At 43.6% G+C, this 27,284-nt stretch overlaps 1 protein-coding gene across 16 annotated transcripts in view; it reads right to left on the bottom strand.

Moving 5' to 3' along the window:
• The window catches only part of TCF7L2 (transcription factor 7 like 2), a 170,593-nt gene that overhangs the window by 100,329 nt on the left and 42,980 nt on the right, over positions 1–27,284 (bottom strand). For 13 of the 16 annotated variants that reach the window (XM_066554129.1, XM_066554133.1, XM_066554131.1 and 10 more), the window contains exon 4: positions 9,714–9,815. The exons of the other annotated variants lie outside the window; for them this stretch is intronic. In XM_066554129.1, the coding sequence (XP_066410226.1) occupies positions 9,714–9,815 (102 nt within the window). The remainder of the gene's footprint in view (positions 1–9,713; positions 9,816–27,284) is intronic. 16 annotated transcript variants of the gene reach the window in all.

Genomic DNA, 27,284 nt, shown 5'->3' with positions numbered 1-27,284 from the left:
CAGAGCTCTGCAGGCACAGATTAGGGCAACTTCTTTTTGTTTTCTTTCCTTTCCCAGACACTATTCTTTCAGCCAGGGAAGGAGACCGTGTTCTGATTTTGTTCATTTCCCAGTGGGCAGATGAGCATCAAGAGACCAAAATCCTTCTTCTACTTTGCTTCTACTACTCCTCCTACAGAATCTGGGAAGAAATATGTCAGCACAAGGACAAGCTCCAGGGGAGAAGGGTTCAGGTCGCACTATTCCTTCTCCCCCTCTTTCTCTTCAGTAGCTGGGGGACAGGCAGAGGCCACAACTGTCTCTCAGGAAGGGACTTTATTTCATATAAATGCTAATTTCAAGCACCTCAATGCAGAAAAGCATCACTACACAAGACAGCACTTTGAGCACATGCTTAAGTGTTGTCCTGAACACCGATGGACATCAACGCATGTTTAATGATTTCTTGAATCAAGGCCTAAAGAGTAAAAAGGAAGGGGAAGCTAGTTTCCACAGTAATAGCAGTTGAGAAGTCTTTGAGTCGTGCCAAAAGGAAAAATGCATGTTAAAGAACCACTCGCCTCTCCTAGGAAACTGCAAACTCTTTCTGCAGGCCTGCACTGCAGGGCCCAGGGTCACCATGAGGTCCTTAATCTGTACCAAGAAGGTAGAAGGATAAAGTTGGAGGAAAAAACTTTAAAAAAAATCTCCAAACCAAACCCTAAAACTTGCTTACTTCTTACTTCCATCAGGGAGGTTAGTCAGAAAACACCCTTCATCGTGTAAGCACACAAACATATGTGTTCAAACCATGCATGTCCCTGACCAGCCTATCCCTCATTTTGCACATATCATTCCTGTAAGATGGGGACCTGGGTGCATGGCTACTGCCAGCCAAGGTAGAGGAAGGGTTGGTCCAGCTCCCCCAAATTTTCTAATTCCAAGACATGAGGTGTAAGGTACATATGACACAAGGACCTAAATGACACCAAAAGTAACTTTCCCCTAAGGTCTGATAAGATGTAAGGATTTTAGGTTTAGATTTCCAAAACTACTTCAGTTTCTGGGTTGTTTTGGTTTGTTTTTGTTTTGGTTTTTTTTTTGGTTTTTTTTATTTTTTTTTTTTTTTATTTTTTTTAGCTTTCCTGTGGGGCTACAGGCTTTTTTGCTTACCTCTAAAATCCAGATATGAAGATCACCTGTTTCTCAAAATCAACTAGGGAAAGTTACTTAGCATCTGTTCTGGCCAGACCAGTGAAACAGAGGAGTAAGCAATGCTTCCCCACCTGGGTAAAGTTCTCAATGACTTTACTCACAGGTATCTGTTAGATATAAGCAAAGCTTCCAAGTAAGTTCCCCTGGAACCCAATCCCTGTCACCAGCCCACTGCATATCCAAACCCAAAATCTGTCTGACAACTTATTTCTAGCTTCCTTTTGTGAAAATAGGCACAGAACACTGCTTGGGGAGACATTTGGGGTGAGAGCTTGTTTTACAAAGGAATCACTCCTTGTTATTTGTAACATCTCTAATTTCCCAAGGGCTTTCCAAAATGGGTCTGCCTCTTGTCAAACAGGTCTGCATAGGGCAGAGCAGAAAGCATCCTTCCTTCTCTTTATGCAGTGGCTTACAAGGCAACTCCAGTTTCTTTCACAAGAGAGAGTAGAAATGTCTACACATTCCAGAAAGTAAAGCATCCCATGAATAATCTAATCCCAAACCACATGAACTGGTGAGAAAAGCAATAATCCTCAAGCAAATTGGCAAAAAAATGGTCCTGAGCCCAGCAATGCCAGTTTCCTTCCTTTCTTTTTAATGAAAAATATGTGTTGTTTACTTTACTATAGCACCTGGACACAGCACACAGACCTTGTTTAGACAGAAAATAGGTGGTTCCTATTCAAGTAGGCTCATCTGCACGGGAAAGTTTTTGTGCTCAAGTGTGAATTGAAAAATGCAGAACAACTATTTCGAATTATCTTTCCGTGTGGACACTGTTATTCAGCACTAAGAGTTCCTTTGTGAGATTTAGCTTAATCCGTTTCCAAAGCGGATTAAGCTAAACCACACAAAGGACCTCTTACTGCTGAATGAGAGTGGCCGCATGGAGAGATAATGAGGAATAGTTATTCTGAGACAGCCACTTCCACTGGGTATCTGGGCTTTTCCATTCTGCCTCAACAAGCCCAAAGCTGGACTGGTAAGGGAAGACTGTGGTTCTAGAAAATTGGAGAAAATTAAGTGCCAGGGCCATATCATACCCATTAAACCTTCTGCTCTATGCATGATGGCTGCTCCTGCTCCAGTCAGCACAGGCTCTGGCTCCAGAGGAGGCTGCATTATTCAGTACCTACTTCTCTAAGCTCCAGATTGAATCCAGCCACAAACTTCAGCTGCAGACAGGGTGCGCGGGGAGGAGGACCTGCGGCGAGCAGCCCTGCCAAGTCTGCCACCCTCGGCACACATCAACTTTGATCTGACAGGCTCACCCATCTGGCTCTGCAGCATCACCCGGCGCTGCTGCGGCTCCTCGGCCGCTGCCAAGGCCGAGCTGCTGCTGCTGCAGCCCTCGCGCCCGCCCGGGGCCCCGGGGACCGACCGTCTGCGTCCTCCCCGCTCCGCCTGGCACAGCCACTCTTCTGCTGGAGAGCTGATAGCCTGCTGGTATTTAATTGTAGGCCCATACAAGTCCCTAGAAGTTCATTTAACATGCATGCTTCAGCATAACAAACTGCCATGTGATTGAATTCAAAATGCAGCTTGCGCTCCTCTGTGCTGAAATACCCTTCCAAACCATCTTTCTGGTGTAGGTTTCTCAAAATGTTGTTCTCTGCAGGTTTATTGTAGCCCAGACTAACTAGTCAAAAATGGCCAGAATGTAGGTATCCTATTTGTGTCATATTAAGGACATAAGGGCTTATTTTACAAGATACAAGAAAGGAATCCTGCAGTAGATGTGCTTCCAACCACACTGAAGGCAGCACGGCTACATCGCTCTTAAGATGATGTGATGAGCAAGCTTTTGTCTTGCTTCCTCTTCACCCAGAGAGCTTCAATACTCAGATATGTCAGAGAGAGATATACTTTGGTGTGCCATAACAAACCAAAATGTCAAATCTCAAGGCTCCAACTTATATGCAAGACTGCATAGCCTCTTCAGGAAACCAAAACTGCTGTTGGTGCACTGCAATATCCACAGCTACTTCAGGAGGACCTGCTGAGCCATCCCTAGTGATGTTAGAGAAGCCTGACCCTGCCTGGAAATGTTGCAGCCATCCATCACAAGGTAAGCCACCCCAGCACTCAAAAGCCAGAGCCTTTGCCAGCACCAAGGACCAGGTTCTCCTCCCAAAGTCAACCAGATGGTTCACAAGAAATGGATGCTCAACAGATGAGGGTTTGATTGAGCCAAGCCTATCCTAACACCCTACTCAGCTGCCTTTTCCTGGAGCAACACTTAGGGTTGCTAACTCCTAGAATTTTACAGCCAGTCGAGCAGTAGTTGCTGTTTTTCAAGGCATGGTAGCCTTGAAGTCGAGTGTTTAGGGAAGAACCTCAGACTCTGCTTACAGCACACAGCAAGCTCACAAGCTGCTATAGAGAAAACTTTGAGATTGAGCAGAGTATACCCTGCAGGCTCAGGAAACAGAACAAATAAAGAGAATACAAAATGTATTATTTAAGAAACAGAAAACAAACAAAAACAAGACACAACCCCCCACCCCACAAATCCCCATGATCTTTTGAGGCCTGACTCATGATCCTAGAACAATTGGGGTTGGCAGTACTATACATTTTACAGCATTTATTCACAGCTGAAATATCCCAGCATTCAAATACTTCAGAGTTCTTGGAACTACTCACAGATCTCCTGACTATAACCAAGCGTGACAATTCATCCCAGCTGCCAATCCAGCCCCAAGGTGTCTTCTGAAGGTACTTTAGTGCTGACTGATGTTTGCAGAAGCATTAAATTCCTGCTCACTTCACAGTAAGAGGTACAAGCCTGCACATTTCCCCAGTCTCAGCATTACAGCAGAGGAGTTCCCACCAGTACTGAAAGGAGGGCTGTAGAGGATGGACATTGTGCTACAGAGTAAACACAAGGCCACGAAGCAGTCCCCTAAAGTCTGGACTATTTCACAAACATATCGAATTACCAAGTGAATTACTTTCAAGGAGCCCAAATTTCTTCTGTTGTCTACACAAACCAAGCACTAGGTTTCCATTCATATTTCATGGGTACTGAATATAATGGGTGTGTTTTATAGGAACCCATCCAAAACAATTTTATTGGGCTGCCGGTAGGTGAATTCTATACTTAGCCCCAAACATTCTGGTTTGTACACAGCATTTCTTCAAACACAACAAAAAAATCAAAAGGAATTAGTGGTGAAAGATTCAGCCACAAAATTCTCAGCAAGCTTAATTTGTTCTGTGGCTTAATTCCAAGAAGCTCCAAAAATTCAGAACAAGACGTTTGCATACTTTTGGGCATGTATTAATGAAACATTTTATTTACTTTGCAATTGCCAAAGCAATTAGCCAAATAAAGTATAGAGTATTTAAAAAGGAGAGAGTCACTAAAGGAGCTTTCCAATTAAGTCTGCGTGGGTATTTCTGCAGTGTGAGTCTCAGGGATCTGCGTGCTGGGTCCGTGACCTACCAGCCATCAGGGATGGACAGACTGGGCGCCAGGACAGCTCAGACACAGCCCTCTCCTCCTGCCCACAACGTGTCCCTCTCAACACCAGGCACTGACATCAGTGATGCCCAGCCAAGTCCTTCCCCCCACAACACCACTGTGCTCCTGATCACCCTGCAGATCCCTAGGGACAGAAGAGGGTGTCCTGTCATCCTGCGGTCAGCCTGCAATCCACGAACATCTCAAGAAGTTACTGCCGAGTAAGAACAGCCTCCCTACACCAAAACATTAAAGACAAACAAAGCAAGAGCTTTAAAAGCCCTCTCAGAGCACTGTGAGTGGAAGTTACAAGATTATGGATCCAGATGGCTCCACACATACAGGACACATGTATGTCTGGATGCACCCCACTTCCAGCCTACACTGAAGGTGCATTTTAAAATCTGCCTAAAATAAAACTAATTGTTACTAGTAGGTATTTGTTTTTTCTTTAAAATGCAGAACTACAAACTACATTAGACAAAAAAATTAGGGAACAGGCAGGGCAGACTTCAACTCCAGTTGCTCTGGGAAAAAAAACTCCTGATCTCTCCAAACCACCCAAAGGTCCCAGATGCCCACAGTCCATGCTCATTTGAAGAGGCTGAGAACAGTCAGTACGTTTCAGATGGTTTTGCCTTCAGTTTTCCTTCTCACATTATGTTTTGAAAAAACATTTTTACTTTAAAAAAAAAAGAAGAAAAAAATTAGATACACTACTGCACAGTGATTCTTTGTTTTTGGTGATTCAGTCTACTATATGGCTGTGTTCCTTACATATTAGGCCAAAAAGTACTGGAAGTCCTCCCCCCGAGGTTAGCACTGACATTTACTTCAAAATGCAGGAATTTTTTAAACCCCTTAGTGTTTTATAAGGAATATATTGTACCAAGACACCATCATCTTGCCTTCTGAATGTTTTTGACAAGTAGTAAGGATGCTAAAAGCAAGTCTTTGCACAGCCTGCAGGAGGCAGGATCCCAGGACCGGTCTTTCACCCACACTCCTGCCCAAAACAGGCTGAATCTGAGTATTTACTTTGCAGAGAACAGGGAAGAACAGCACTGGTTTTCTCCTTAAGCTGTATGAATGCACACAGATATAAAAGGTTTTAAAAGAGCTTGCTTTCTGCAGTGAGCAGATTTCAGAGATCCTCACACAGACATACCTTGCTCATCTTCACCTTCCTGTCCAGGCTGCAACAGAAAATGTTCATGTGAGATTCCCACTCCTACATCACCCGTCTCCCATCCTTATCACCCTGCTGGCAGCACACATGGGGATCAAATCAGGTGCACACTGACCATGGGACTTCAGGACAGCTGGCACCCTACCCCCTGAGAGCAAGCTGAGGTCTGCTTTACACGCAAAACATCCTGCTAAGACTGTTTCACAAAATCTTAATACCTTCAATGAAATCAAAGGTCAGAAAAAAAGAGGGGAAATAGCCACAAAAAGCACTTTAAAAATATCCCAGCCTCATAATAGTACTATCTGCAGGCTGAATTCAAAATTCTGACCTAGCAAGCAGCAAGCTTAATAACATACTATTAAAACAATTTTTGCCCCAGTTTTCTTTCACCTTTGGACACAGATAAGCAGCATGACTGTGCCAGAGCAAGATGCAAAAAGTCTTACCAGATGAGTGAAGCACCTAAATGTAAATAAATGCACTCGTCTTAAATGGAGCCTCATGCTGTACCTTCCTCAAGACATACTGAACATAATTTCAGTTAAATATTCTGTTTCTCATTATGGACCTTGGAGACTCTCTCAAGCACCATGAAAAAGCAGAATTAACCCAGCCCTCGGCACTGGGGACAGCAATCCAGCCAAATTATTCATGCTGGTCTTTTGCTTCAATTTTTGTAGTCTTAACTTAATGTTCTTAAACAAATCTGAAAGGAGGATGGCTGACAAATAGAACAGATTTTACTTTAGACATTAGAGACGGCCATGTTATGCAGCCTTGAGTCATTAAGCTGAACTCCTATGGGGAGTTTCATTGGAGCTGGGAGTAAAAACTGACACAGAGCTGGTGGCTGTCACCAGCACTGAGAAGAAAGACTGTTAAAAAAAGGAAGACAAAAAAAAGAAAAAAGGAAGGGTAAAAAAAAAAAGGTGGGGGGGAAGAGAAAAAAAAGAAAGTGGGAAAGAAAGAAAAAAAAAAAGGAAATAAAAAGAGGGAGGGAAACCCAAGCCACCACACTCTCCTTTCCTCTCTTTGTAATCCAGCTATGAAGATTAGCCTCAAATCCTGATTTCAGAGATAAGGGATAGATAAGAAGTGATTTGCAGGTGTTAGAATTTTCCTACAGATCTTCAGGGCAGCCCAACTGATTTGAAGATGAAAAACTGGCATGGGTACACTTGATGGGTAGACTAGACAGAGCAACCAGGGTAGAGAACCAGTTTCTATCCCTACATGTTACACTTGTACAGAAACATCAGGATGCCCACGAAATACCCATCACTGTTCCACAAAAAGATTAACTGTGTTTTCAGAAATGCAGACAGAAGTGGATATAGAGCCCTGTGCAAGAGCAGCCAGGTCCCAGGTGCTGTGGGCAGGCACAGCAGCAGCAATGGGGACACCAGAAATGCCTGACACATCCCAGGCCAACTGGCATCTGCAGCCACTTTATCTCCCCCAAATGCCATTACCCGCTCTAACTTTATTTACCAAAAAAAAAAACCCATTTTCACTCCACAAAATTAATGTGGCCTGGGGTCGGTGCCAGGAAAAAGGGTGGGAAAAGCTGCCCCTTATTTATATATTTTAACAGAACAAGGCAAAACAGTTTGCTGCTAGAAATAAACATTAAACCTTGCAGAACCTCCCCCCCTCCCAAAAACCCACTGCTCTCCCCCCTCCCTCCCTCCCTCCAACATTGTAAGTAGCACAAAAGATCATATTACAAATGCCAGCTGTGGCTCTTTGGGAAGGTGGCCTCCATCTCGGAGGTAGTATATGTTCCTCATGGCCTAAGTGGTTGCTATGGTAAATATGCTTTTTATTGAATAGCAGAGTGAAACAGCTTTTAAAGAGATCCATAAGAACCCCATAAATGGTCAAAACACAAAGCAGATCAACCTCAGCCTCCCTGGAAGCAGGTTTCGCTTCGTTTTCCAAAATGATTGTGATTTTTGAACCCTTTTTGTATATTTTGTTGACCACTTAGGTTGACCTCGCCCACACCTGGGTGGAAGGGCTGGAGAGAGGCAGGGGGGAGCTGAGACCCCAGTCAAACCCCTGAGCACCACAGGCTGCTTTGGCTTTTAAAGGCAAGTGTCTGCTCTCCTGCAGGCCAGGAGGCTCAGGGACACTGGATGCTCAGCACTGGGAAGCTCAGGTGATCCCAACCAAACTCATCCTGCCCTCCCCAGCTGCCCTACCCAGGAGAAGCCTCTTGCTCCTTCTCCATCACCTCCTAGGAGCCTGACACCACTCTACCATGCCAGAGCCACGGGAGCATTCCCACCCTGTGTCAGTCCTCCGGCACAGCAGTAAAAAGAAAAGAATTAAAATAGGAAAGTTTCTCTAGCTCATTTCTTATTAGGAGTGAGATGATGGCAGGTTTTGACGACTGTAGATTTCTGATTAACCAGCCAGACATCTTTTCTTTGATCTCTTCCTCCAGTGACAGCCCAAGTGGACAGGAAGGAAAAGCAAAGTAATTCTGGAAAAGTGAAGCAGCCAGCACTAGATATCAACTGGGCAGATACCAGTCTTGTTCCAATTGCTCTCTGATGATTTGAATGATGGTTTAGAAGCTATGGATTCTAAAATATAGGAAATAATTTTTCCTTTGGATAAAGAACTATGACACTCATCACAATGAGCTGACAATTCTCGGTTTAAAGAGACAACAGTGGAAAAAGAAACACCTCAAAATGTTTAGTATGATTAGAGATTTCTAGAAAAACCAATGTGTGCCTTGGATGATCTACCAGCTGTGTCAGCTCTAGACTATAGAGCAGAAAGTAAAGAATGAGCAGTTTCTTTTCCTGGCATTTACCTTATCATCCAATGGTTGTAAAAAAGTTTTTTAAAAAAATCACATTAAACTTGATGATGAATTATTTTTGGAAGAAATATTCTAACCCAGTACGTGCCATTCTCTCCAGAGGTAAATGTCCCAGATGAATAGTCAGAGCTAAGATGCTCTTTAACAATAAATGGCACTGACACTGGCTGTGGGTGAGGATGAACCATTGCATATCTCTGCTCTTGCAAATCACCACATAAACAAACCATTTCCTTCTAGATCTCTATGGGTGCTATTTTAGAAAGTAAAATAAATCCCCAAACCACTTTCATGTAAATTTGTACTGAACATTGCAAACTCAACATTATTTTCACAACAGAAGCACAAGAAAAATTAACCAAGAATTGAAAATTTAAGTCAGAAGTTAATAAATAACAGTATTTTTTAATTACTATTCATTATAAAGAGAGTTTATATTTTGCAGGTAGCAGTAAACATTTGATAACAATGTTTATACTAAATGAGAAGTCACCACAACACAAAGGAACATGTGTTTTGTTGAACCTGGCTCTTTTGAGCCTTCACCCAGCTAAAAATCCTGACCAACTCTCAAACTCTCATCCAGGATTTCACAATAAGAAAATATTTCTTTAGGTAAAGGACATGGAATAGGCTTGGTTTTGATTTTTCTAAGGCACTCTTAAGGTTAAGCTTTCCAGACAGTCTCTTCACTCTCTTCATTTCAACACTGTCAGATGTGTAAACCAGCCTGACTGGACTCCACTGCCCCTACATAATTCTGCAGTGAGTAAATTTAGAGTATTTTTTACTCCCTGATCTCCTGCAAGGCACATGTATGATAATTTCATAATTTCAGCCCAGTGATAACAAAAGTATTCCCTCCTTTTACCACAGGCTTGTTAGGGATTTTTTTTTTTTGTTTTGGGGTATTTCTCCTTTGGTCCATGTAAAGGAAAACTGATGACAACCATTGCCATTAATGTCAAATGCTTTTTTTTCTTTTTTAAACAAAGGAAGAACATCTTTCTGTGTTTACTTACAACAATGTGTGCTGGAGATGGAGACCTAGCATCCTTGAGGGCTTGTCTACTCTGAAGGCTCCCTGCCTGAACATCAAGCAGTGGCCATTTCATCTGCAGATACTGGATGGAGGAAACAAAAATGGGAAAAGAAAAATGAGTTCAGAAAAGAAAGGCAAAAAAAAAAACAAAACAAATCTTAAGTAACATGGATAAAAAAGTATAAAGCAAAACTTATGCAAGGAACTGAAACAAAAAATTAAGACAACCTTACATGTTTGTGGATACAAAACCTGTGCAGAACGAACAATCTCATACCACTGTGTTACAGTTCAGGAATAAGAAAAAAAAAACAGATTGCAAAGACAGTATTACATTAATTTTACTGATCGCAGCAGAAGTAGCATAAAACTAATAAAGAAACAAAATAGCATAACCATGGAGAGGATGGGACAAGGGAAAAGGTGGATATCAGTGTCAGGGGAGGGAAAACATATCATGAATTAAGAATATGATCTCATTACTGAGGGGGTCATCTGTCAGCCTTCTTTCAACAAATGTACCAAGTCAACTGCTCCAACTCCCCAGTGCTGTATGAGCCCTAAAGACAGAGCACTACCCCAAAATGACTGCTGGGTCTTAGCACCTATTTTCTCTACTTTTCACCCTTTCTGGAAGACACCATGGATCTTCTTCATGCTTATCTTCTGTCAGACAACCCTGGCTTGGGGACAGCCACAGCTTCTCTGTGGCACTGCCACCAGCAGAGAGGCTGGACACACTCAGGTGCCACCTCTGCAGCATATGGGAGCACTGACTCAAAAGCAAGAAAAGCTTCAGCTCACTGCACCAGAAGTGCTCCATTCTGAACAAAAGCAGGTCCACAGAGAAATTAGTTATCCCAAACAAACTTCTGCACTGTACATCTAAATATAATTTCAGCCCAGGCTTTTCTCTCTGCACGCTGCTGTGTGCTGTCCCAGTTAACACAGGTTAATAAGAGACTTCTAAAAGCCCTGTATCATGCTGGAAGAAATGTGCACAGCCACATACATTCAGCCCCCTCCCAGAACTAAGAAAAGCAGCTGCACATATACATCAGACCACTGCAGAAGCTCCTATTCAGCGCTATTCAAGATGCTGCTTGATCTGACAGATCTATTCCTAGAAAATACCTACTAGAGAAATAGTTATGTTTACCCATTCCTTCCTTCCTTTTTTTTTTTTTTTTGTTTTTTTTTTCTTTTTAAAGTAAGAATAATCTTGAAGAAGCACCATGCACAAGCAGCCCCTGCATCCAGGCGAACAGCGGAAGCTGTATCTGAATCTCCATGGAGGAAGGAAGGAGATCTGGTTCCATGCTTTAAGCACATCACTATCTATCACATTTGCTCACGTATGCAAAACATTTGTTCACATGCAGGGCCTGTTTGCTGCAAGACTCTGGGCACTGAGGTGCCCAAAAAGCAGAAACCAGCAGGAGAATGTGTTACCAATTCCCATCACTTGGAGGGCCTGAGTTTTCCAAGCTACTGGAATGCAAATAAACAAACCCATACTCTGGATTTGTGCCCCATATGAGTTCCACAAGTTCCAAGAAGTCTTGTTTTTATTCATGTTCACATTTGGGATTTGTGCAATGTGGACCAGAATGTTTCAGCACTTCTTAAAAACAAGAAATAAAACCCAAACAAACCAGAACTAGACTACCAATAAGCAATATTTCTAACTCTTACAACTCAATTGTAAGTCTCCAGATATTTGATCACTTGCATCAAATCCCTGCTCTTCAATATATGTGACCACAACATAAATTTTAAAGTTGAGATGATGTTAAAGCAACTTTCTAACCCTTTGTGGTTTCAAAAAAGTGCATAAAAATGCAACCGGAGTGTGTAGAATTTGGACCCAAAGCCTAAGCCAACTGAGAGCCAACTTTTAAACTTGAGAGGAAATCTGATCTATTACAGATTTTCAGATGGCACTATTAAACAAGTAAACTGCTACATTTTCAAAAGTCCACCGGTTTTCTTAGACAGCAGTCAAAACACCACCACATAGAGGGGTGCATGAATTTCCAGAACGGGTCCTGATGGGTCACAGCTACTTTTGGCTTCCTCAGGTTTTCCAGACAATCAGTGAAGTATTTTTCCCTTCTTCCAAGGAAAACGTCCTCACAGGATGTGTGCATGACTCTGCTTCAAAGTTCACAATGGTTTTTGGAGAGCAAGAACCTACCGCTGCCACAGCTGAAACCTCTACAAGAACATGACAGCTCAAACTGTGGATTTCCAGGGAACAGACACCAAGCCATTACCCACAAAAATAAACTCATCACCTTCATTTTTCCATGACCACTCCACAGTCACAGGCAACCCTGGAATATCCATCCGTACAACCATGACAGCCTGTGAGGAGCTCAGGTCAGCAGCTGTCCTAAAACACAGGCTGAGAAACATGTGGGCTTCTCTGAGACTGCAGCAGGGGTGAGCTCACAGCAGACCCCATCCAGTCAGTAATTATTGCAGGGATTACAAAGCCTTCAGGACTGTCAGTTGTGCTGTTTTTTACTAGCAATAAATTCCATTAGAAGAAACAGAGCAAGAAGGCATGGCTGCTCTCACTCCACCTCTATCCCACAACAGCCCGCGCTTTCAGCACATGCTTTCAGCTCCTACACCAGGCTGACCTCAGGGCAAGATGAACATTTCAGAAGATCTTACTGTTACACTTTTTTTTTTTTTCTCCTTTTAAAACCCTTAGTCTGGACTCTCAGTAAAGCCCTTCTCTTACCCACCCCTGGCAAAGAGGATCCAAGAAGTCTTACAGTGCAAAGGCTAAAGCACAAACAGCTTCTTTTGGACATGCACATGAAGCCCAGCAGGAACAGTCCAAACCCAGAGGGCTCAGTTTTGCACACAAGCACAGACATGGACAGCTTCCATTTCTACCAGTGGATAACACACCAGTGGGAGACAAAATAAAATCAAATAACCACACCCAAGGGAAAGCAGTAAAGCACAAGGGTCGATAAAGCAACTTCCATGAGCTCTACCAAGTGGCCAGGATCCAAAGCAGTCTCCCAGCCCTGCTAAGGGTGAGATGCTCTGTCTGTCAGATAAGCAGAGGGGGCCAGAGCCCACAGCCAATGCCCATGTCAAGCTAGTGACCCCACACCTTCAACAGCAGGATGTTTGCAAAAGCAAAAAAATGTTTGCTAGCTTCAAAATGCCAGCCCTGTTGATAAAGCATGAAATATTAGCATTGTTTAAGGTGACGAGCCTGACTCAAGGCCTCCTCATCCAAGAATTGTCATGCCTGTAACACAATATTGATGTGGTGGCTTATAATTCTTACTTTACATAAAAGCCTCATTGTGTGCCAAATTCAATCTCCACAGGCTACCTGAGCCACAGATTTTTACAAGTCTACATTTCAGCGCTGCGAGTCTACAATACACATAATTTTCAATTATGTTAGGGCAGAACAGGATCACTGCCTATATAACATTACTGGTTGGAGGAAATGAGACTCAGCCCTACTGCCGAGAGAGCTAACTGGATCCAGATGGTGGCCGAGCGCGGCAGCCACCCCCTCCACAACTCTCTCTTTCACAGTGCAGGGACATGCCAGGCCCTTGCTGGGGCTGGGAGCTGTGACAGGAGGATGCTTGGGCAGGGGGGAGTTGCATCACCTCGGGGAAGAGGAGGGAGAGCCGTGATTGCTCTCAAAGGTTTACTGCTGCTGCCCTACGTTATGATATTCTTATTAAAAAGGAGAAAAATTAAGTCCTGCTACAGCAGAGAGGTAAATCCTTTCCTTCCTCAAGCAACTAAATAGCAGGAAATCCTCTTCTCTTGGCCCTAAAAGCAGATTTGAGCCAGACAGTTCCTCTGATTTGCAAGGAGTCCACAAAAATCCAAAGCCGACTTTCCCAGCCTTCTGACACTGCTTTTATATTCCTGCATCGGGCAGAGGGAGGGGGCAGAGGGGTAAGAGGGAGGGAAAGCTCCCACCAGCCTGTTCCTGCAAATGCTGGACACCCACTTGCTCCTCTCCTGCTTCTTATGTCTCGGTGTGGAAATCAGGACTTGCCTGTACAAACACTGAACTTTTCAACAAATTAACTCTAACAAATCTGTGCAAATTATTTCAGAACAAAACTGTTGAAATGGGCTCTGCTGGCCTGCTTTTAACATTTTTTTAAAATAATGTCATCATGGTGCAAGTACTTTATTCCCTGTTTAACAATATGATCTGATGGGGATCATTAGCATGTGTGTGTTTAAAAAAAATAAAAAAGTTTTATGGCAAGTCTCAGAGAGCTTAAGCAAAATAATTGTTAAGCTCCAGGCCTCCACACAAGAATTAAAACAAGTTTGGGGCGAGCGTACTTGAGAGAAACCAAAGCTTTTAAAAAGGCTGTTAAATTGTCAGCACAAGGGAAAAGGCAAATGATTTGAACGGCCCAGATTTTTTCTGTAGAAAGGAATAAAAAAAAAACCCAAGAACTTTCCTACACATCCACACCTCCCATCTACAACCAGAGGGTCCTGCAGAGCACAGACCCACTGGGAGCAGCTCTGCACAGCCACCCTGCAAAACAGCCACCTTCCTGAGCTCTGGCTGGGCAAACAAACATCATTCCCAAGTTTTCACAGCAGAGTTGGTCCAAAGCAGCTGAACATCACATCCAGCACTCAAGGAGCTTGCTGGAAGCTCTAACTCAGGGCCAGCAGCTGCCCCACAGGCTGGGGCAGGGCTCGCAGCGGTGCAGCCGTGGAGGAAAGGATGGCACTGAGCTCACAGGTGTTTCCTGCACTGGTGTCCAACCTGAACCTGTCCCCCTGTCACACTATTGTTTTCACTGCTAGATTGCCCTACAAGTGATGTTCTTCAACATATAAAAACATAAACACAGCAAGGGGGGAAAAAAGGCCATATTTTTGAACAGAAGGAAAGCTGCACAATGCTTTCCAGCTCAGGTTTCCTGCAGCTGGTGCTTATTAGCTCCCAGGAACTGAAACAAGCAGGAGCAGGGCTCCTGCAGTCAGCTTGATACCACTGGTCTCCAATATCTCCCCTAACCACTGGATCACACTTCCAAAGTCTGCACTTTCTCCCTGGATCTCAAATAGAAATATTCCTGATCCTAGTTTTGGGGTCAGTCCCTCCCTTGGCCAGAGTCACATGGAAGTACACACCTGGATGTCAACTTGAAGGTCAGGAGTTTCTCCAATATTCAGTTAGAAGCATTTCTGGGAGGGAGCATCTAGACAAATTTTAACCAGAAATAATCCAGTAGCAACACAGAGACCACAATGCTGAGGGGAGAGCTGATATTTATGGGGAAGCCAATAAGGAAAAAAGGCCATAATAGCTCTCTACAGACAAAAAAAAGTTGCAAGAGGATACTCATCTTGGTACCTACAAAGAAAGGTCTGTCACCTATTAGTGTCTCCACTTACATTAGAAGCAAAGCCTCTAAAGATTTAACTGTAGACCTTCAGCTTCTGCTCCATTGCTTAATTTACCTCAACCCCTTATTTCTGGTCTTCAGTTATCACCTTGTTTGTAGAGGTGTGCGTGTGAGAGCAAAATCTGAAGGATTTATTTTAAATAACTGAAGGAGGCTGTTGAAGGAACTTTAAAAAGGCCTCCTATTCCTTGCAGACCTGCAATGTCTGGAATTTTTTGTATGAGAAGTAATAGACACCACCCACGATGCTGAGCCCCTCTACAGAATATGCAATGCACCACCACGAGGCACAGGGGAGCCGCTCAAAGCAAAAGCAGCAAGGTTGATTTTAGTGGGACCAATCCTTTCCACACAAAAGATTTACCCAGAGCATTCGAGAAATTAAAGCATAAAATTGTAAAACACGAAAGTATTTATCATTTATCTCCACTTTTCATTTTATTAACATAATCTTTTAAACTATTGCAACACCACAAAAATAAATTATTAAGTAAAATGCATAGATGGGGGAAAGTGGTACAAAAACCAGGAACTGTTGTTATGTTCCTGCACTGACACATGCACATAAGGCCTCTTCCAAATTTAAAATGTCCTTTAATTCTCTCATTATTGACAATTTGAGTGACCTTGTCTCCTTCCCTTCCAGTAATACACAGGAGTCCCTGACACAGGAACCTTGAGTTGAACATTTCAGTATTTTGCCCGTGCCTTTGTCACATTGCTGAGGTGCTTCCAGGGCAGAAAAATGAGACAGCTGAGTCCTCCACTGGCTGAAAGTTAGAGAAATGTGGTGGTGATTAAACAGCCCAAGATCACCTAAAGGAGGGAATCCTGACAGCAGAAATCCTGGGATCTGGAACTGTCCCACTGAAGGCACAGAGGTGATGGGCAGAGAGGATTTTGGCGTGGGATAAAGCACAAAGCAACAGCCTGAGCCCCACAGGTGCCTCGTCACCTGCAGGTGTGGGAACATCCCAGGAAGAGCAGATCCTCTGCTTCCTCCTGACCTCCCCAGGCTCTTCTCCTGCATCCCAGAAGAGATGCAATGCAACAGCTCCATGCCATTACTACTGCCAGGCATCACCCCCACTTGCACTGGTTTTCTGTATACAGTGATAAGGGTGCAGAGGAGGCTGCCTGGGAGAGAGTTAAAGAGAATAACCAGAAGCTTCCTCAAAAATTATTGCCTATGAAAGTTCAAGCAAATGCAGATAATTATTTGCTCATTCTGACATGGATGAAAGGCATTTTTGTCATCAGTTCTACTGAAACACTGAAGTAAAACAGGTTTTTTGCTTCTACTGAAGGCAAGGTTGGTAGGCTACAGTTGAGTTCTGGGATACTGACACCGAGCATAAAGAAGCAAAGTAAAGGCTAATCAGCTACTGCAGGAATTTAAAATAATTTTTTTTAGCTTTACAAGAGGAAGAGTGTTCATGTGACATAGAAGTACAGCATTACTTTCTGCAGTTCACATGGTATCTCTGCAAAGTAACTGCAGGCTGTATTTCTCAATCGTGGGTGGAGCTTGGGAAAGCACCATTATTTTTTTCACATTAAATTTGAAAGACCTCACCATCCTTGCTACACAAACCAGCAGGCTGGCTGAGGACTATTCAGATGTCTGCAAAGTGCTGTTCCAAAAGACAGGTACAAATAAAAGCATAATTTTGGTCAAGGAACAAGAATAAGCATTTTTATCTACTTTAAACCATAAAAAAAACAACTTCATTTTGAAGCTACTTTGCCCCAATTTTCTCTGCAACCTGTTCTGTTGCACTTAAGCACCGAGTTTCCATTAGATGAAGACTAGAACAGTCAAAAAAATCTCAAGAAAGTCTTTCTGTAGGACTGTCTTGCTTAGACTCACAGTTTAATCAGCCTCTAAGACTCACCAAAAAATTTGATGCACAGACACACAATTTCTCATCCTGGCAATCTCCCAGAAAGTGAGAGAACAATTGGTAACTAGTGTTTGCATGAAGTCCAAGAATGCATTTTATGGTCTATAAAATATAATTCCTTTCCTCCCCTTTAAATCAAGGCAGTAAAGATATCTGACAGCATGTTAGAGACAGAGATCATGGCACTGAGCTACCTCCACTCAAACAGAGGAGCTGCTCCAGAGGAGCCCTGCCTCCCTTTAAACCTTCCAACTCTGTTAAGAGCATAGCTCTATTTGTAAAGGAGGGGCTGGAACTTTAAGCTTTGCAACTACTTTTTACATTTTTTTTTTAAAGAAAAAGCAAGAAAAACCCCACAGCGCAGCTGTGCAAGGAGCAAAGGAGGCCCTCCAAATCTGCCCCCATCTTTTCTTTCACTTCTACCACTTGGAGTTTGGAATGGAATTGGAAACATGGGAATATATTTCCTGATTATGGGAAGCATCAACCAGGCTCCTTAGGTACCCTGGTAGTGAAGCCCATCAGGAAATTCATCTCTACATGACCACGATACTGAACTGGTACCATTTTCCACTGCATGTATTTATGTGAAAGTAAAAAAAAAAAACAAAAAAACAAAACAAAACAAAAAAAAAAAAACCAACCAAAACAACAGACCTAAAGAAGCCTATCTTTGTACAACTCTGTCCTGCATCAGTCATAGAATCTTAGAATGGTTTGAGTTGGATGAGACCTTGAAGATCATCCAAAGTTCCAACTTTCCTGCCATGAGCAGGGACACTGAGACCAGGCTGCTCAGAGCCCCGTCCAGCCTGACCTTGGATGGGGCATCCACAACTTCTCTGGGCAACCTGTGCCAGTCCCTCACCACCCTCACAGGAAAGAGCTTCTTCCTAACACCTAATCTAGGCCTACCCTCCATCAGCCAAAAAAGGGTTGATTTATAGAGTGCTTGGCATCTCCAGCTATCAAAAGCCAGCAGAGGCATGACAAAGGCAAGACAGTGAAAGGATGCTCTGCAAGATAAGTCCCTCTCCAAAGGGGTCTCCAAGACCATCTTGGTTGGGAGGGGTTTCTTCACTCTCTGATCCAAATTCTCATCTCAGATCTGGTGAAGTACCTGTGAATGAGTGGCACAGGTGGGTGAGATCCCTGAGTAAAAGTGCTACAGGAAAATGTAGCAGTTTGCTCATTACTGTAACATGGCCTAAGAAGGTTTTACTGAAAGAGTCATATTTTCTTCCACTGTTGGGTAAGTGAAACTCATGACTCTAATCACTACCACAAAAATTCCTGTCGATGTAGCAATTCTGGGTGAACTGCTGGGAGCCACTCTCTAGTAAACCCAGCAAATTTCATACCAAATTTCCTGTCACCTCCCTTGTGGTTTCCATGTGTGATTGGGCCTTCAATGCAACAAGGGGTAACTGCAGAATAGACGGCTCCAAGGGTTTCAGGTCTTCATTAAAATGAAGAACTTGCAAAATTCTCTTTTCCTAGGGGTGGTAAATTTTGTCCTGGTTTTTTTTTTTTTTTTTTTGGTTTGTTTTTTTTTTTTTTTTTTAAGGTTAACACAAAAATGTAACCTTAAGGCAACCTCAGGAAAAAAGTCCTGGAGATAACACTGGAACCAGCAATATTCTGACCTCCTAGGAGAAACTGGGAAGGTTGCTGTTGAGGTTTTGTTTTTCAGAAAGGCCTTGGAAGAAAAACTTTCCACTGCATCATATCCTGGTCCACATTCCTTGCAGTAATCTTTTAGCTCAGATGTGTGGAGATGTCTTTGAAAGATGTAAAAGAGAGTCCCCTCAGCTAATTGTGCTGGCTGAGAAACAAAACTTGTGGGCTGGGGTAGGATTTGTGTCAGCCTGACCTTCTGTGAGACCAGCTACTCCTCTGAATAAAACCTTCTTGCTGCCTCTGCCAGAATCCTCCTGCCACTCAAGTATCATCTTGCTGTAACAAATTACTCCTAACCCAGGATTATGGCTCTTTCCAAATCCCTCCTAGAGAGCTGGGAAAGAAACGTTCCCTTCCCAGGATTTGGAACCCCCATCAATAACTGCCCTTCTTATTTCTCTTACAGCACTAGGTCCTGGGGACAGCAAGAGCTGCACCCTTTTTCCTTCTAAATAAAAGCTGGACCTCTCAATTGTCCATCAGAAGAGGAAATGAGGAAGGCTTGCCTTTGGATACCCATGGAAAAGACATCCCATCTGGCCAGAGGGAAAGATGACTCCTCACTAAGTAGGAAGAATTATATTTAGGTGGAGGACTAAGTGAATCATTTGGGATGAAAGCAAAATAAAACAAATGAAGTATTCACTAAATCTGTGCTGTCACCTCTTGTTCCTGGGCAGCCACACTCTGTATTTATTTTCTGGTTTCCTCCAGCACCACCAAAACAATGCAACAGGCATTTAGGTATTTAAAAGAAGTATTTTTAAAAATATTCTTAGTTGAATCATCACCACACAAACTGTTCCTCAAGAACACATAAAATGAAGGGGATGCAGAGAAAAAAGATGTTAAAACAAATATGGCCCAGAATTGACACCATTATGCATTATTTTTCCCCAATTTAAAGAGTCCCCCAATGAAAATAAGCCAAATTACCACAAATTCCAAGTAAATCATGGCATGACTTTAGAAAGGCACACTGACTTTTCAAGTACCTTTAGGTTATGCATTAAATGTAAGCAACTTTTCTTGAACTGGCACAGCTTGCAGACTTAAGATGCACAAAATGCACTACTAGAAGTTTTGAAGAAAAAGGGGGCTTTTTGTTTATTCAGAGAGAAAAATTTTCCTCAGTCAAAAAACTACACTGCCATATCCACTCCCTCAGCTAAAAAGAGTAGAAACAAAAATCAAACAGCAAAATGAACTATCACAAAATAATCCTGTCAGTTTCAACAAATTGGGGAAAAAAGGGAAAACACTCTTTTTTAAGCAGCAAATTGAAATAATGCATCGCTCCATGTATGTATGGGGGGAAAAAAAACCAAACAAAAGTTTTCTGTTGCATAGGGAAAAAGCAACATGCATGAGCCTGCATTCTTCTTCTCTAAGTGTGGGTGGAAAAGAAGAAGGAGGGGAAAAAAAACAAAATTGAATTTAAAAAAAAAATCCATGTAGAAACAGTGGCTTGGAGGGGCCTCTGTCCCTGGGAGAAGGGCACCAGCAGCTCTGCAATAGTTCATGTCCTGGAGGGACTGTGCCCCATGCCCAGATTCTTGTGGTTGAGGCAGAGGTTTGTTTTGGAGAGGTGAGGGTGGCTCTGAACACCCAGCCCACGGCCGCGGGGAGCCCGCAGACACCACACTCCCACATCTGCATCTGTCACACTTTCATGCCACAGCCCCAAAGCTGAAACAAAGGAGTCATCAGAGCAGCCCTGAGCTGTATAAATCTGCAAATAGCTGAAAATGTTGCTCTTGTTGCTAAATATAGTGCAGGCATTTTGAACCGGCCGGCCCGCAAGGCAACTTTTGTATTTATTTATTTAAAGGATCACGGTTTGAAAACACTGAGTGTTTTTTAAGCCTGTTCATGTATGTATGTTTGCTCTCTCTCAATATCAATATGCAAAAAAATAAAAAATTAAAATAACTTAGCAGGTACTAGAAAAACAACTTCCACGTAAAGGAGTCAGAGAGCTGAGCAGAAAGATGTATTTGACTTTGCAGTGGGAGCAAAATCTCCTCCAAGGCTGGTAAATCATGTTCATACAGAATTAAACCCAGAATAGCTTCAACCCTGCAATTGATACAATTAGCAAATAAATAAATATATATATATATATGATAGTTCTCTGTGGGAGCTCTCCCCAGGATCATCACATTCCTGCCTGGCCATGGGAAGGGAGGGATGGGGATGGCAGAGCTGCCTGGGAGAGGGGAGGAGAGCCACAGCCCCTGCTCTAGGAAATGTCTGCAAGAGGGATGCACAGCCAACCACCCCCTTGTGACATCCCAAAGCCAGCACAGGGATGCCCTTCTGCTACTAAATCCCGGGAGCTGGGCACCAGCTCACCCTGTGCCTTTGCAGGAGCAAAGAGCAGGATTCCCTGGGAAGGGCTCTGGGATGGCAGCCCAGCCCCAAACCACACGGCAGCCACTGCAGCAGAGCACTCACCTACGGAATGCTCTCTGGGATGCTCTCTGAAAGCCAAGGGCACAGCCCTGGACCTGAGGCAGCTGCTCAGACACCAATGGGACACGGTGAACCCCACAGAAGCTCAGGACAAGGATGGGGGAACACACCAATCCCTCCTGGCTCCATGGGGAGAACCACAGCCAGACCGGCAGCACCTGAGGCTTCACACACCTGCGCCAAGTGCCCTGTACCCACAAGTGCCAAATGAATATTTCAGGCTTTAGCCTTACCTGCAACTGATAAAAAAACCCCAGTAGCTATTCGAGGTTTGTTACAGCTGTACAGCTGTCTTAAGAAAAAAGAGCAAAAAAAAAAAGCTTTTTCTTAGCAGGGCGGGGGGGTGGAAGGGGCTGCATCGACAGCTCCAGTAGCCAGAGGCACTTTGCAAGGAGGAAAGTAGAACTCACGATGTGGGCAGGCCTCAGGTTTCTGAGCCTCAGGGCACATCCAAGAGACACAGCCTATTTACTGAACAGCCAGGAAAGCAAAGGCTCCAGTCTTACAACACCTTATAATCTTATTGTGGACGCTTATATTTTATAAGTATTTGAGGTTGAGGAGAGCAGGGTGGGGAGGGACACAAGAAGCCACTTTAGCTGCCTGGTGGGGTTCTGAGAGGCAGGTTTGTTTTTTAAAGATGAGGTAGGATGACTCCATATGTGGGTAATTATAAATGAAGCAACTAAGGATCAATGAGCTCCCTTTCATAGCAATCACTTATTTATTTATTTTAAAAATCATGACACAGCATTTCTGTTCTATTTCCAAGTCAAATTTATCCTAGGTGGAATCAGAGGAAGAAAAACCAGGTTCCTACACAGATTTTTTTTTTTTTTTTGAGAGCATTAATAGACTGGAGAGCATCTGCGCAGGACAGCAAGTTGAAGTCAGCGTTTCTGCATGCTGCACAGCCAACCCCATAACCTCAGGAGGGAACTTTCATCTCCACAGACCTGCACACAAAAGGTCACTGCAGTGCACCCTGCTCCCACTAAGGAGCTTACCTCTCACACGTAACATCAGGCTTATTAAGCAACGTGAGATGATACAATAGCCACTAATCTACTGAAAATTATTATTCCTTTCCTCCTGCCCCCAAGCAACACGGGGATTTGCAACATGCTGGTCTGTAGGATGTACCTGAAGGAAAGAGGGAATTCAAATTGCCATGGCCTCCCCAGTCTCTTGGTGATACCTCCCAGTGATTTCCAGTGAGGCTGGCAGGGGTAGCCCAAGTATTGTATAAAAATTCCTCTGACTTTGTATGGATTTAATAATGATAAAATAAAATAATAGAATAGAATAAAATATATTAGAATAAAATAATAGAATAAAAAGTTGCATTTATAAAGAAAAAGGAAAAAAAAAGAAAAAAAGAAGGAGAAATAATTATTTCTCCAGCAAGCAGGAGAACAGGGGGTGAAAAAAAAAAAGCAGGAGCTCAGTGCCATCATCCACCACCTCTTTCCATTGGTCCAAGAAAAGATTGGCAGCTCCTGCAAGACCTGCTTCAGTCTGTCATTCTGTGTAGCTGGATGTTTTGCCATGGCTTCTGAATGATAATTGGCTCAAAAATTAACACGCCTCAGTGTCCCTGCAGAAAGAGCCCTGTGGTCTCATCCGGTGGGGTCATTACCCGCCAGAGCATTCCACATTTCCTCGAGAGGGCACGGATGGCCTGAACTCCCACACACTTCAGAGCAGTTAATTCACTCAACTGGGCAAAGTATTCAGGTCAGGATTTTTCCAAGAAGCCATAAGGACCTGGGTGCCCGATGGGCTTTGCTCCTTTGTGAATCCCATCCCCTGCACTGGTGAGTGATTCAAGACCCACACTGAAGCTCAGTTCAAGGGGTCAAAAATTTGCAAATAATATGCAAACAATATTTTTCATTTCAGAAGTAAATTTAGAGAACTTTGGACCGTATCAGAAAGTGCTTTTATTCTCTAAGTAATTTTAAACCTCCTCTCTCAGTTTATTAAGGCCATTAACTCTTCTCCTCATCTGAGTCCCTTATTTTGTTGCAGGATGAAGAAGAACACTCCTCTGTCTGGGGACTGACATACCCATGGTGCATCTCTCTCATATAAATGTGTTTGAAAAAAAAAAAACAGAGTCCTTGGTTTTACTTTACTATGGAGTTAGCACTCACATCAATCATTCCACATACATACACACCAAAATACACAGCAGACAAACCCATACTCTATCAGTCCTGCATAACAATGCCTTAAACTTATAAATATAATACATCAGGCCAATTCATCCACAAGTGTTAAGAACCTCAGGGAAGTTACTGGAGTTTTCAGTGTTTTGTCCCTTAGAAACTCTGATTACAATATGACCACCAGCAAGGCCAAAATATTTGTGACTATATCTTGTGCTGTACCTCATATCCCAAGCCATGCAAAATCATACAAAATTCCCTACCTTATTACAGTGCAAAAGGGAAAAAAGAAATCAAATCAACCTCCCCAGACACACAGAGAATAGAGAAGATTGCAATGGAAAAATGGATGGTGCAGTCATTTGCCTACACACATCAGGAGCATTACAAATAGAAGTGAATTTTAAAAAATCTGGGGAAGTCCATACTATGTACTGTATGCTTAGGCAGGGAATGGTTAGAAATTTAATTTTTTTTTTAATTAAAATAAGGAGGAAGGTTTGCCAACAGACTTCAGCTAAATCATTTTGAAAATGGAGAAAACCCAGAAACGACAAAGCAAGGCAGCTGCAGGACAGGGCTGCAAGGGTGTGGAAGAGGCCACTGCCAGTGCTGGTACCCAGTAACAGCTCCCTAGCCAGCCAGCCAGCCCACTGCTTTCCCCATGCAGGAGGAATTAAATAGGAAAAAGAAAAAAAAAAAAAAAACCTAATAAAATAAAATGCCAAGCCTGCCTTTCTGTAGGACCTAGATTAATTGTGAATGCAAATGAAGCCCTTCTGCAGCACTAGGGTCCATTTCCAGGGAAATGTGTGCACCCGCCTCTGTTTACTCCAGCTCCAGCAATGCAGCACAACCTTCAGTCAAGCTATTAACTTGAACGTTGAACTTCACAGCACTGGCTGTCTTTCTCAGCCATTCTTTTGATGTTACCTCCAAAGCAAAAGATCAAAGACTTTGAGTGTGGTGAGGGGAAGTCCCAGGCTCTTAGCCTACCAGCCTGTGATATATGTTAAAATCCTGGCCAAAAGAGAGAGCGAAGGGAAAAAGAAAGGAAAAGCAAGCGAAGAAAGCGCTCTGGCAGAGCGGTGACATGAGGAAGCGGCACAGCAAAACCCACATGCCACGTCTGCCTGGGTTCATGACCCCAGAAAGGGGGTTTGTTTCTCTGCCCCCTCGCCTTTTGGCAGTGCTGGGTTGCTCCCCAAAACCTGCAGCCCCCAACACCCCTCTGCCATGAAGCTGCACCTCGCACACTGCCTGACCCTTGTGCCAGCAGCACTCCTAGGCAGAGAAGCATCCCTGGCCGCTCTGTGGTGCCAGCCCACGAGCTCAGCAGGACAGGGAGAGGCAACACAGGATCAGGGCTCTGCAAGACATTGAATTTCCACGTCCGCCACAGGCTCCCAGGCCATCCTGAATGAGTCACACCAAAATAAACCCTTCGCCTCAGCCTTCCTGCTTGTAAAACACGGATAATATTGCCCTGCAGGATAACAGCCTATTCTTCCTTGTGGGGCCCCAGCAGGCAGCAGTGCTAAAGGCCATGCTGCTATCTGCAGGGTCCAAGTCCACACACCCCCTCACGTGTCACCACACCCCAGGTGGCAGGAGGAACCCACAGCCACAGGGACAGGCAGCTCCCCCATCCCAAAGAAGGGGCAGTGTGGCAGCAAGGCAGCTTTCTCGCCACCACGACCCTGGAGCAGACCTGGAAGCCCCAGTCCTGCAGGAAAACATCTAGAAAGTAGCCATTTTCCCCCGTCTCTCAGCCTGTTTTTTGTTTTTGGGGGGTCTTCTTATGGGTTTGGGTTTTTTTTTATTTTAGCCACGTGTTTAGAATAGGACAGGAACGGGGCGACCTTTTTATTTTCCTTTTTATTTTTTTAATTTTAAGATTCTGTCCAATTATTTTCCCCTTCCTGAGCCTTTTTTTGGGTTTATTTATATTCCCATAATACACAACAGCATTCCAGATTTAGATGGTGACACTTGGTTGACACAGTCAAAAGTAGATCCAGTGCAGCCTGTCTGCCAAACCAAGCCCCTCATCCATCAGCCGAAGTCCTTTTACCGCAGGGTCATGAAGGAATCACGGACTGTTTGTCATTCCTTTCTACCAATGTCCCTCCTAACTCTAGAAACCAAAACCCTCTTATGCTTGTCAGCTCCTCCTCTTCCCCACCCCCATGAATTCAGCTCTTGGCATTCACCAGCATAAAAAGCCATGGGATTCAAAACAGAAATTCTTCAAAACAGAATTCATGGCATTAAGCAGTAAGTAGGATATTCTGATTTTATTGTACTTTACTTACTCCTACTTAGCTCTAATCCTCACTCCCTAGACAGAGGCTCGCTCTTGCTGTCAGTGAAGTCGATAGGAATTTGGCTATTGACTTCAATAGAAGTGGGATCAGTTCCTCACATCTGTTGCACAAGGCAAGCAATATGCACAGCAAAAAAGAAAAATAGGTGGGGCGAGGAAAATAAAGTGGGAAAAAAAGGAGAGGAAAAACCTCCACACTGAATTGTGAAATGATAAATTAACACAAGTCAGGACTGCACATAACAGTCACAGGGGACCTCCAAATCTGCAAACCATCATTATCAATTCCTAGACCAATTCCTGCTTTCATAAAAAGGCAATCCAAACAACTTATGGGGGGAAAAAAACCCCAAACACAACGACAAAAAAAATTACTCTCCAGTCACAGTTTCTAATGCACCAGCTGACCTGTCCTGTATAGATTTTCATGCTGAGGAATCCCCCAGCTCCCTTCCCAGCCCTCTGCTCCCCAGAGGTTTGGAGCACAAGGAGAGAGGAACAGCAGGAGATGGCAGGATCCCAGCCTGCAGAAGATGGAGCCGACAGAGCAGTGCGAGAAGTCAAGTACTCGTTGCTGCTCCACAGCAGGAGCAGGATCCAAAATAAACAAGACCTAGATCTGGAACGTGATCCTGCCCTGCGTCACAGCCCCGCGATAATGCACCAGCAGTCAGGATTTCTTGGCATCAACCACGCTCCCAGCAATAAACAAGCCAGTTCTCCAGAGCTATGAGGGATGCAAAGGTAGCTGGGGAGGGAAGGAAAGGGAGAAGGGGGGAAAAAAGAAAGATAAATGAAAAAGAATTATCTGTGTACGAGACAAAAAAGTGTATAACCTGACTATGCAAAGATGGAACTTTCAGAACCAGGATGGGAAGAAAGTAAAGGAGATGCAGAAATGAACTTTATACACCTCCTACCTGCAAAGATGCTGTTTAAGGATTCGGCATCTTGGCCGAATAATTTCTCTTTGTGATAAATTAAGGGCAGCAGTGCTAGCTTACAACAGAACAGCCCCAAGATTCAAATTCCCCACCTAAATCTCCTCAATATAACTAATAATTTCAAAGTCCTGTTTAAAAAAATATGAAAAACGAGTAAATACATAACAATCTAGCTGGATCTCAAAAATTCCTGAAGTCTGTTTGCTCGCTATGCTCCATGGCAATCAGAACAGCTACTCTCCCTCTCTATTTATACTCCATTTCAAGTTGTGGTTCTTACTATGTGCAGCATGTTCACCATGCCAGAAAAATCACTTAGCTTGGAAAAAGCCAGGAAGAGAATGATGAAACTGGGAAGAAAAAGAAGGCAGGGACAATATTTTGCTAAAAACAGTACAGATGGCATTTGTGCTCAGACAGGAGCTAACGTAGTGCCTGTAAGTCTCCGATCCACCCAAGTACTTAAGCACCTGCTTAACTTTTAAGCTGGAGCAGCCCTGAAGGTTGCAGTGTATTTCAAGGTGCTCCAAGGCATGGTGGGTCAGTGGGAGTGGTGCTGGCCGAGTCGCTAACATTTACTGACTGCACATATGGCAGAAGAGGCTTAAAGCCG

Source organism: Molothrus aeneus, chromosome 8, assembly GCF_037042795.1.
Source record: "Molothrus aeneus isolate 106 chromosome 8, BPBGC_Maene_1.0, whole genome shotgun sequence".
In the NCBI taxonomy this organism is placed as follows: domain Eukaryota; kingdom Metazoa; phylum Chordata; class Aves; order Passeriformes; family Icteridae; genus Molothrus; species Molothrus aeneus.
The sequence above is the reverse complement of the archived record's forward strand: the minus strand, read 5'-3'. Positions and strand labels throughout refer to the sequence as shown.